The sequence below is a fragment of the Drosophila sechellia genome, chromosome X (genome assembly GCF_004382195.2).
Source record: "Drosophila sechellia strain sech25 chromosome X, ASM438219v1, whole genome shotgun sequence".
Taxonomy (NCBI): domain Eukaryota; kingdom Metazoa; phylum Arthropoda; class Insecta; order Diptera; family Drosophilidae; genus Drosophila; species Drosophila sechellia.
This window is the reverse complement of record NC_045954.1, coordinates 7,096,846-7,109,466: the sequence shown is the minus strand read 5'-3', so window position 1 is coordinate 7,109,466 and position 12,621 is coordinate 7,096,846. Positions and strand designations below refer to the sequence as shown.

Genomic DNA, 12,621 nt, shown 5'->3' with positions numbered 1-12,621 from the left:
GGTAAACAAAAACAATTGCCTGTAATATAAATAATCGAAATTCCGCGTGTTTTCGGCTATAAAATTGTTAAAAAAAAAAAAAATTTAAATTAAATGTAATCGAACAACTGCGTAGTGAATTCGGTAACAAATTTCAAGTTTAAATTGTAGATTTCTCATATTTTTCGTGAGTGACTTCTTCTTTTCCCATGGCAGCAAACCTTCCAATGCAGGAACCGTTACTTTTCTTTTGTGCGCGTGTTTCGTAAGTGCGCGTGTTTTGTAAGTGCGCGTGTTTCGATCTCTGTGGATTTGTTGTTTATCCTAACATATCTTTACCTAACGGTAAGTTAACTCCAAATTATATTTACATATATGTATACACAAAATGTTGCATTTTTAAATTGGGCATTTTACAGAATATCAATCATAAATATAGATTAATTATTAATTGGTATACACATGTACATATACATATATACACATATACGTATACATATATATGTGTGTAGTGAGCATATTTTTGGAAAGTGACGCTTCTTTTCACATGGCAGCAAACCTTCCAATGCAGGAACCGTTACTTTTCTTTTGTGCGCGTGTTTCGTAAGTGCGCGTGTTTCGATCTCTGTGGATTTGTTGTTTTAACCTAACCTATTTTTACATAACGTTAAGTTAACTCCATATTATATTTACATATGTACACGAAATGTAGCATTATTAAATTGGGAATTTCACAGAAAATCAATCATAAATAAAGATTAATTATTAATTGGTATACACTTAAATATGTATATATTTAGTGTGCGCTTACTTTTTTTACTGTAAGCCAGAAACTCTTGTTGCACAGGAAATACAGAAATGCAGATCCAAACATCCTTTTGTGTCAGATATTTGTGGCAAACCGGCAACGACAATCAATTGCGAACGAATCGATAATGTGGGGTCCTCAAGTGGGTAAACAAAAACAGTTGCCTACTTACCGGCATCAGGACACCAGACATCAGGATATCAGGACATCAGGACATCGAGTGGAGCAGTCAATCAGTCAGTTCCTGGTTCGCTGATCTGTGAGCCTCTGATTCCTGCGTGTCCTGAGGGTCCTAAGAGTTGCTCTACGAGTATTTGCCTCAACACTCACTGGAAATTAAATTCATTAGTCAACTTCCGGCTGGTAAATCTGGTATATGGGAAAACGAGAGTGAGAATAGTATGTGTTGCCATCTGCTGGCTGCTGTCAATTCAGACGGATTTGAAGTCAACTCAATTTGAAATCAATAGTGTGTGAATAATCCTTTCACACCGACACACCGACGCACATGGTTGGTGTGCATCTAATATTCCCATTCTCCAAGCCCCAGTGGAAAAGACACGTTTTTGGGGACTGGGAGTAAAATGCATCTGGTGCTGGGATTGTCTAGTCTGGATGGTTGGATAAATGGCTGGATGGATGGCTGACTAACTGACTAACTGGATGCTGGGCACTTGAAAACGTTTTTGCATTGATTGCACTTCATATCAGCCATCCAATCCAGTCGGTGATTCGTTCACTCATTCATTCATTCACTCGTTCAAGCAGGCCGTTTATTCATGCCACTCGCATATGTTGCATCGCCATTTTTTGGGTTGGAGCAATCCCAAACCCAAACTGAAACCGAAAACACGAACCCAAGTAGACATGGCAACCAAAAAAGGCAAGCCATTAAGCGATGACGACGATGAATGTATTTAAGCAATTCAATGGTATTTCAAAAACAGCACACAGTACAAAAAAAAATTAAAAAAAAAGAAAAATTTTTTAATTAAATTATTAATTTTAATTAGAAAAGTAATGTTGCATCATAAAAAGTGGATGAACTAATTTATAATGTTATGTATTTAGTGTACCCATATAATACTTTACATAGAACAACTACTTACAAAAAATCATACGAGGATTTATAAATATAAAAATTAATTAAAATGAATACAAATTTTTTTGAGTGCAGCGCCACCTGCACCACCCACATCGCAGCTGCCCCACTTCATCCCAGTCGAGTGGCAAGCAATGAGCTATGCATGCAATTCAAGTGCCACATCTGCAAGTGCAACTGGAAATGCAACTGCAATTGCAGTGACTGCCTTCCGATTCCCAGACAACAACCAAAAAAGTGCGCAGTCCACGGGGAAGCCCCAAAAATTTCGGTTGGTTTGATGGGGCTTGCAGGCTCCAGCTTCCATTCCCATGTGGCACCACTTGGTATCTGTTTGTGTCCGTAATTGTGCATAATTGAGTTGAGCCCTCCATTTTCAGAGGTATCTTTGTGGCACGGGCAAATGGTATAGAGGAATAAAGGCGGGTGGGCAAAGTGCTTTATATCTATGTTCCAAAATGATTATAGGCAGTTTAAATTCACTAAGTATTTAAATAGGTGGGATTCGATTGGATAAGCAAAATGGTTGAAATTATGAAGAAATACATAACAAAATAAAGGTTTATATAACAATACACTATGTTGGGTGGAATCTTAAACAACTTATACATTTTAGATGGCGTTGATTCAGTCCAAATATATGTCAGATTGATGTGACACACCTTCAATTTAGTTTTTTTTTGTGGCATTTGTTTGAATAGCACACAATCGCGGAGATTTCGTATTACATATACACATACTTTTGTATAAGGAAAAGCGCAGGCTATGGATGTCGAAACAAGTCTGGATATCGAAGGAACTCTCCGAACGATTCAGCAAGCCATCATCAGTTGCTGCGAGCAACTGCTTGAAATAGCCACGATTTTAACCAATAAAGGTGGCCAGATATTGCGCCGTTTGAGGGGAGCATCAGTCCCGGAGCCCTTCCAAAATAGTCAAAATATCGGTGATGGTTCAATGTCTGAAAATCCTTATCAAAGGCTCAATCCCATGATAGATGCACAATATAGTATATTAGGATCCGAAAACTTGGTTGGCGAGGGTGACTACTTGCGGCTGGAGAATAATATCAACAATCAACTTCCGCGTCTTGTAAGCGTGACTTGCGGCTTTGCCAAGGATCACATAAGATATCCGGAATATAATCGTGGAAAGTTTGGTGAGGATGCCTGGTTCATGTCCTCCAGTCCACAGGCGTATATAATGGGCGTGGCCGATGGAGTGGGCGGTTGGCGAAATTATGGCGTTGATCCCGGAAAATTCAGTATGTCCCTTATGCGATCCTGTGAACGAATATCACATGCTCCCGATTTTGAGCCGAAAAGACCGGAAATACTGCTGGAACGAGGCTATTGTGATCTCCTAGACCAAAAGTGTTCCATTGTTGGCAGCTGTACAGCATGTATTTTATCTTTTAATCGAGATAATAACACCTTATATGCAGCAAATATTGGAGACAGTGGTTTTTTGGTGGTGCGATCTGGTAAGGTGGTTTGCCGGTCCCAGGAACAGCAGCATCAATTTAACACCCCTTATCAATTGGCATCGCCGCCTCCGGGTTATGAATTCCATGTACTATCGGATGGACCCGAATCGGCGGATACCATTAAATTCCCGATGCAACAGGGCGACGTCATTCTGCTGGCCACCGATGGGGTCTACGATAATGTACTTGAAAGCGTTCTCGTGGAGGTTCTTACGGAAATGTCTGGCATATCGAATTCCGTACAGCTTCAAATGGCCGCCAATACGGTGGCTCTAATGGCGCGTACTTTGAGCTTCAATCGGAATCACGATTCTCCATTTAGTCAAAATGCCCGGAAACTCAACATCGATGCATGGGGTGGAAAACCGGATGACATTACGGTCCTATTGGCCATTGTCGTCTAGAATAGCCACCCGGAGAATCAAATAGGGAAACAAAGGAAGATCGGATATCCAAGGTTATATACAATCATTGAACGGCCTCTTCCAAGCAGATTTTACTGACGAAAACCCACAATTGTTTGTAGCAGGTATTCGGAGAAGTTGGCGCAAAAAAACTTACAGAAATAATCACTGGTAGTAGATAATTTATCATTTAAAACTACTTTTTTTCATTTCTGGCATCACAAACCAATTTTTTTGTACCTCTTTTCGTTTCAAGTTCGGCCTACAACTATGCCATTTATCGAACAAAATTGTTAAGGTGTAATAAAATTTTTGTTTTATCATATGCTACTGATGTTGGTATTATTAAGGTGCTTGCGCTGTTCATATTCTCTCCAAAATAAAGTGGTCAATAAACTATGAAAAAGTTGAGAAACAAAATCTGTGCAAAATGTCAAGTGTCGTGGCCCTGATAAACTTAATCAAATTTTTACCATCTCCGTGCACTGCTTGCACCGATGTCCTTTTTGCTTCCTTTTTTGGTCCTGCCAATGTGTGACGTGACATATGATATTTGAGTTTGGAGTTTTGTGGCTTTTAACTTGATTTTTTTTACTTCCTCACCCCCGCTTTTGTGTCTGCCATCTATGAGGTGTTAATGCTTTGTAAAGTTTGTAGAAAAAAAAAACAAAAAAAAAAGAAGCCAAAGTTGAAGAATTCCGAGCGTGAGTTTGGGGATGGGACACAAAAACCTTGCCATCAAACAATAAAAAAAAAAACAGCAAAAAAATAAAAGAGAAAAGAAATTCCAAACCACAAAGAATTTTTATGAGTTTCGTTGTGTGTGTGAGTAATTCGGTCTCTCACATTTCTCTTTCTTTTGGAATCACGACTGCACTTTTTTATTTTAAGTGGCTTTTTACTTAGTACGGCCACAACTTCGGATTTACTTTGGGAAAAAACTTAGTACTACGGTGAAAGAGTGTCGAACAAGAATTTGAAATTATTGGAAGGTTGATCTTCTAATCAGTTGATGCGACGGTGGCATTTACTTCTCAGGAAATCAAAACTAATACAAATTTCTAGTCCATCAGTTACAATCGCTACAAATATCTTGAAAACTGTGGTGTGTAGTATTTTAGTATTTATTATTTGGGTTCGTTCAAACTTTTGCAACCCCAAAACAAATGAAAAGTTTCTGCCTCAAAGCCCAAGTTGTTTAAGGGGTCAAAGGAGATGGAGTTGAAATAGTTTTATTTCAATTAACAAGAGAAATTCGATGAGTTTATTTGTTGTGCGTGCTGGAAATGTGGAAAAGTCGCTCGGCGTTTTATGCGACACAAGATAAGAGCGATGGCGACGGCCAAGAATTTAATGCCCGTTTCGGTTGACTGTGTGTGCGATAATGTTGACAGATAATAAACTGAGAAAATTACAAAATTACAATCAAACATGGAGAAGGGATGGCGGGGTGGAGGGACGGAAAAGCGTAACCCATATGAGAGGGACATTTGCAAAAATGTTTTACAGAGAAGGGGTTTTATAGAGGGGTTAATTTAGAGGACTTTATAGACCGGGGGTCCAAGGGGACGTTGAAATGGCACAGGGCGCCCTAGAAGAATAATGCTGCTAATGGCGGACCATTGTCGAGCGGAAATGCCGGTTGTACTCAGTCCACTGTTTTAACGGCCACAGAATTTCTCACCCGTTCTACGACGAACGTGAATTTGCCGCCACAAAACTATTCAATTGAAAGTTATTTACGTTTATTGTTTTATTCCAGCTGTTCGTATGGCATGCAAAGGATAGCCAGTCCCTTTAATTAATAAAAGGTTGGGTATCAATTGGGTAAAATTTTAAGTATGTCAAAAACTAATTACAAAATATCCTTTATCCTTAGTCTACAAAAATGTCTGAGATCTTTAACATATTTTCCCTTGTGCACCGCTAAGCAAACGTTTCTTTATTGCTGGACAATTAGTCGGCGATTTGATTTATGGCGAAATGCCATTAAGTGCTCTGCCAAGGCCATCGATTCGTCGTGCCTTCATCTTCATATCCATTCTCATTGCCAGTTCCTCATCCACAAAAATATATATTCCAGACTCGTAGGCCAAATCTATACTTCCGTTGTTAATCATTGGCATCACTTAATGGCCCCTTCCGACTTCCTTTCGAGGAATGCAATCAGCTAGACAAGCGCATGGATCCAGTTCCATTTTCATTTCCATTTCTATTTCTTTTTACACTCCCAACTCACCGCTCGGCGAGTGCTTTTCCTTTTTCGGGGAACAGCGAACACGCCCTTCAATTACAAATCACGGGATATACGCAGGACTCGCCTGCCCAGATAATCTGCTAAAGGACTTCCGACCGGTGCGTGGAAAAGCAAAGAAACGGGGAAAAATCTAGATACATATATATTATGCGAAGCAACTGGCACGGGACTCTGTAACTGAAATCGCAATGATATACGGCCGTGAAATCGAATCGCTACCGGATGAGGGGGACTACTGCACAAAAGGCTTTAAGTTTCACTACCAGGAATCCCGATCCTTGGGCTGCTCGACAAAATCAACAGACTATGGCCACGGACCGCCAGACTCGAAGGCTTCTCAGTTGGCATCGCCATTGTGCATTCGATGCACCGTGAAAAAATATTGGAACTGCACTTCAGCATTAGACCATACAAATTGTTGTATACTAAATTTTTTAAGAACTCATTTTATGGTGTCTTAAGCCCTTGATTCTGGTGAATTTTCGGACAGTGCTTGGATTTCTTGGCCGACGTACTCAGAAAGAATTTATTGTTCCTTGAGGCCGTGTAGCGTGTCCAAAGGACTCAGCGGGTTGCATGTTCCCCGCTCATTCGTTTCTTGTCTGGAAGTCCTGCGAACAGAGAGTTCGTCGTTCGTTGTCCTTTGGCCATTTTAGGCGTTGGCATTGCGTTTTCGGCGGCCGTGTTGAAATTGACAGCAAAATAATTGCTTGCTTATTTATGAGACGCAACTTTGGCCAGACAGAAGGCAACTTTGAAAGCGTTTGTCTTAGCAGAGGTACAAAACGCAACAGGATTTGTGGTGTGGTGTAGTTGCGATTGGGATTGTGATGTGTGCCCCATCCATTAGGCCTCATCATCTGCCTGTGATTCTTATCCAAATAGTTATTCAAGAAATTCAAATTGTGGTAATTAAAAATGGTTACACACATGCTGGCCGGAGCACTTGACATATGGGTAGTCATAGCCAGAAACAGAATCAGAATCCTCATCCGAATCAGGAGCAGAAAACAGGACTAGAAAACCGGTGACGTGGCCTGGGCAAAAACAGAGCTCTTTGGCTTCGCCTGCGGCTGGCTGTTATTATTTTTGTCACTGACAAAGCAAATCACCAGAAACCAACAAAGGGTCTCTGGTCCACCTCCTTTTGTAGCCCCGCAATCCCCAATCTCTGACCACCGAAACTCAGCCTCACTCTTGGCACGCAAAACCGGAGGCGTAACAAACGATGCCGCAGAAAAACCTCATAGGCCCGGGCTCAGTTTCAGGCCCCTAAAACTCCTAGCAACCCTGTGCATGCACTTGACAAAAATATGGCTCAACTAGAGTCAATTCAGACATTGATATAATATATTTCACCGATTATATTACACATATTAAATGTTGTATATTTAAAAATGTGCATTTAAATTCATTTTACGTCTAATAAAAAACGAATGATCCATTTGAATGTTTCTCGCCGAGTGCATCCTTCAGGGTCTGCCAACTGCGGGCAATTTTCCTGTTGAATTATGAGGATATTTGTTTCGTCATGAAAGATTGGCCCCGCTACCGGTACCAGTTTCCATTTCCTCTCACTCTAATCCTTTGGCCAACCAACGGGGCCAACTGTACATTTCTTTCCCCGGCTTTCATCTTCTTCAGATGGGAGGGGTGGCTTTCCACGTATCCACCTAAATGGGGGATGGAGAAATGGTGTTTTCAATTTGCATTGCCTGGTAGACCCAAGCCTGGCGACAAAAACAGAGCTGGAGGAGAATCGTCAACTTTGCCTTCGTCGTGAGCTTACCAAATGCACTGCAAGTGAAATGCACTCGACTGACTTTTGGGGTCGGTTGGGTTCGTGAACCATAACCCCAGCGGTAGAAGGGGGCTCTCCGAGGGCTTTTCCAAGGGGTTGGGTAAGGGGCTTCAGGCACACATGTAACACATGAGTCTTAGGCAGCACCCATGGCCTGGACGATTGCATCTACAATTCATAGAAATTTCAAACGATGCGTAAACGAAAACGGAAAATGCAACCCGGCAACGTCTGAGGAAGATGATTGTCCCTAGGAAAAACCCCAACGGGGGAGGCTTCCAGGAGGAAAAGTAGCAGTACCAGTAGTATTTGGGGAGTGGTGCTGCGAAAACCAAGAGAAGGACTACGGCTCCGACTGGGCATCCACTGCAGCCAGTAGTTGAAAGTAAACGAATTGTGGCCATGGCCAAAAATTGCGTTTACTGTTGCGTTTCTGAAATGCATGTGAAAAGACGGGGGCAAGTGTGGGTCAAGAGTGGGTTAAGGTGGCGGGGAAGCAGGCATCCAAAATCCGACTTTGGTTGATGATGAGTGTCGTTATCGTTTTGCGGAGTTTTGTTTTGTGTTGACCCTTAACCCACCCACTCAGCAGACTCCGCCTTAACCCCCCCACAGCCCCTAGGATATTCTAACTGCAAGTTGAATTTGCATTTCGATATGTGGCACTGGTCCAGCCAGCAGTAGCAGTACCAGTAGCTATACAGCTATACTTCAGCCCACAAAACAATCAAGAAAAGCAATTGGTGCACTCTGTTTTCGTTAGGGGTCTAGAACTGGGCTGAGTTAGGGGCCAAGGGTTAAGAGCGGACCTGAACAGAGCCGGAAATGCGTCGTCAGTCGGACGATGATGTAGCTGCACGGATTGATTTACGTTCGAAAAGATTTCTCAACTGTGCAAAACTCAACTTGGGCGCCACTTACCCCGTTCGTTTTTCTATATGTTTTCTAGGGCTTTCTAGTTTTTCGTCCCCCCTCCTAAAGCGACGACTGAGATTTATCAAAAGGTAATTTATATATGTGGGTGTGTAATTTATATATGCAACTAGCCGGCAAGGCTCCGAAATCCAAAATCCAAGCTGTTTGCCCTGCTGTCTGTTTGGCTTTCGGGTGCACTCACATCCTCACATCTTTTCAGACCCTTTGCATTGCATTTTGCATTTTATGTACGCAACATTTTTAAGAGTATTTCGTTGAGAATAAATCGCCTGCCCAAGCATGACATATGACCGAAAAGCTTTGAGTTAAAAGTGCTGAAGAAATGGAAGTGCAGGCAGGGAGAATACTTTCATATGGCATCTCTGAGCGATATCCTTTCGTACTCTGCACTACCCGGAAAAAGACAAAAGGATTGAATAACAATTAAAGCTATCGAAGGAAAAGATTTTCAGCCGAAAAGTAATATCAATTCAGCCAGAACATTCACCCGTTTTTGTTCTCTTGCACCGCACCCTAACCTTAAGAGGAAATGCATAAATTCAATTTGCCGAAAGCAAAAAAAAGCATAATTTACCGCTGACACTCCCTGAAATTCCCCAAAGGACAATGCCGCATATCTATGTGCATTTCGATGGTGGTCAGTGGAATGGGGATATTGTATAAAAAATTGCAAATCGAATTGGTAGCCAAACGAGAAGGGTGGCATACAAAAATGTGAACCGGGAATGGGAACTACATACCGAAACGTCAAGAGCACTCCGACGACAGTTACACGCCTAAGCCCTCGACAGGACCAAAAACGCAAGGACCAAGGTCCGAGGACCCTGCCGATGGTATAAACATTGTTGACATTTGCCAAACCTACTTTAATCACTTTTTAACCCCATTTGATACAGTGTCAACATGCATGGGGCGGCGGCTCATAAAATGGACAAACCCCCTTCGCCATTCTCCTCGAAAAAAAAAAAAATCCTTGCGATTTTCGCGACGTGGGGAAATATCGCAGCCAGAATGGCGAAAAAATGCCAATGACAAACGCAGAAAGAAAGCAAAACCTACTAAAGCAAACAGCAATGGGTCAAAAAAAAGTGTGTCCACCAAAAGGGAATTAACCCATCAATGGTCCCGGGTTCAAAGACACCAAATTGCCAAATATATATAGGATATAAAATTATTTTTATTGGTTTCAATGTCGATATATAAAAATATGCTTTCTAAATATTATATGTTTTCTTGTATGTTGTATAATATGTTTTCTTATTAAAAAGTTTTAAATTATTTAAATCTACTTTTTTTATCCTACGAGTACTAAATATACTTACTATTGACAACATACAAACTATCGAAAATTGCTGAACTCAATATAGTAAGTATACTGTCATCGAGGCTGACATTATTTTCAGCGATTTCAATGGGTTAAGCCCTGTCCGACCGGCGTTAAAGGGCAGCTCTGATGGTCATGCCATGACCCGTTGGCCCAGCTGCCAAAGCAATTGATTTACTGCACTTTGTTTGCCAAAAATTAATTGAGTTGATGACAAGTGCAATTGATTTATGCGGGACTCAAATGAGTGCGGACACAAATGGATAGATGGATGGATGGATGGGACAGACACATAAAAGAGTCCGCAAAGGGCCAAAAAGGGGGTTAACTCGGCAATAGATGGGGTTAATGTAATGGGCTTCCATTGCCAGTTGCAACACATGCGGGCCCTTCCTTTTTGGATTGCCACTATCCTATCCAACACTTCCGATAGCCAACTGAGGATATATATTACCCACATTCACGGACAGGTGTTGGCTGCCAGAAATTCAGAAGCGAAAAAAGAAATGGCGGAACAACTCTTGCAAAGATTTTCCGAAACAAAATAAAAAATGAAAAACAAAACATAAAATCTCCCCACCTGATCCTGGATTTTGGTTCGTGTTTTGTCACGGAAGCGTGCCGTGCACACATGTCCTCGAAAAACCCCGGCGAAACCGGGGACCGGGTTTTAGGCCGAAAAATTCGTTTGGAAATGGTGGAAAATTGGCAAAACGTCGAGGTTGGGAAAGACGCAACGGAAATAAGCGCCAAGCGGATGCCAACAAACGAAGCAAATGATTCATTTCCGATGATGCGACAGCGACCTGCGTCCTGCGTCCTTGCCGGGCGGATCTGCCGTCCACCGCCCCCTGAGCTTGCCCTGTCGTCTGCCCAACAAAAATTTGCATGAAATGTGAAATCAAACGGCTCGCGACTCGCTGCAAATAAAATGAAACTTTAACAGTGGGCAAATAGCAAAGCGGACACCGCGGGAAAATCATATGAATGGGTGCTGGAAATATATGTCAGTTATAATATTTTATCACATCATTGTGTATCTATTAATCGTATAATATGGCCACAGCTCGATGCTTATCAAGCATGATATGATATTATGCTCGAATTTTATTCACAAGCTACATTTTATTTCTCAGTGCCAACAAAAGGGGCGTGACTGGTAGGCTAGAGGGACAGTGGCTCACTACCAGGCGTCGCTGGTGTCACGTTCTCATTCACGTGCAGGTTGACGGACGCCCGTTGCCATATTTTATGGGTCCCCCGTCTGGATCCGTATCCAAATCCGAATCTGAATCTGAATCCGATGCCCATTCCCCTGCCGTCAAAAGTTCAACGCCGCTGTGTGTGTTATTGATATGCTAACGGTAAATGCGGCACATAAAATTGTTGGTTGAGGGGGGCTGGGCAGCTTTCAGGGGGTTTCCATAGGACAACCTCTGCATTTGACGGCTGTGCGGAAGTGGTTAAAACCAAAGGGGCGGCAGTGACCAGAAAGGAGCGGCAACATATGTCGCGGGCGACGTGTGAAATTTGTAGCCAAAAATATTCGCACTCCACACATACTGGCCATTTATTAAAAGGGCAACCAAAAACGACAGGCAAAACAGCAGCATTCAGCAAGGACGACATATTGGAAATCAAAAATGTTGACAAGCAGCGGGGACAACACTTTTCAATTAAACCGATGACACAACAAAACGCCCAAGTTGGAAAATTGGTGGGATTGGGATTTTCGAATGGAGGATTGCAACAGTAGAAAAGGGGTGCCACCAAATGTGTATCACAATTTTTACTTTTTACACAATTTTCGTTATTTTATTTGGTTTTAACGTTGTCATTCCTTCAAAACAAGGCGCAAAACTTTAAGGCATATAGTTTTGTTCAGCTAACAACCTCAGCAAACAATGCCTATTGTTTTTGAGGTGATCTTGAAAAAAATTTTTTTTTTCCAAATTTTCGCTTTTTTATAATAACTTTTTTTTTGTCGAAAAATTGACAAATTTTAATATTTTTAACTGTGAATGCCATTTGATAGGAAATTAAGATACGAATTCAAGAAAGTATGGCTTTCCAAATTTAAGCAACTATTACAAGAGTTGTGGGTAAAATTCCGACAATTTTGTTACAAAAAATCAAAACCCATGTTTCTGTTTTTGCCAAAATAATGGGATTTTAAATTGTTGTTATAGTTGTAACTTTGCTAGATTTCAACACGAACGATTCATATTAATTTTTAGAATCATTTGGTAAAAAGAATTTTTTGTCAAATTTTCGCCTTATTTATAAGGGGTTAAAATCATGTCAACTTGGTGACTTCAGTATCAAACTTTCTGCTAATTGTTTCCAAATTATCAATTCAAATCACGTTATTCTTCTTCTTATTCACCGCCCTGCAAAGTGAGGAAAAAAATTATCATGCAGCACGCTTAAATGGCTTTTCAATTAGATTATGTCATTCAAGTGCCAGCGACGACGGCTTTTCCCCACTTTACCGCCACCCTGGCCACATTAAACGTATCAATTT

The 12,621-nt window shown here is 41.3% G+C and overlaps 1 protein-coding gene across 1 annotated transcript; it reads left to right on the top strand.

Moving 5' to 3' along the window:
* Positions 1-2,537: 2,537 nt before the first annotated feature.
* Positions 2,538-4,088, top strand: LOC6618983 (protein phosphatase PTC7 homolog). Its single transcript, XM_002043192.2, has one exon. The coding sequence runs from the start codon at positions 2,655-2,657 to the stop codon at positions 3,777-3,779; it is 1,125 nt and encodes a 374-aa protein (XP_002043228.1). The 5' UTR covers positions 2,538-2,654; the 3' UTR covers positions 3,780-4,088.
* The last annotated feature ends 8,533 nt before the right edge of the window (positions 4,089-12,621 follow it).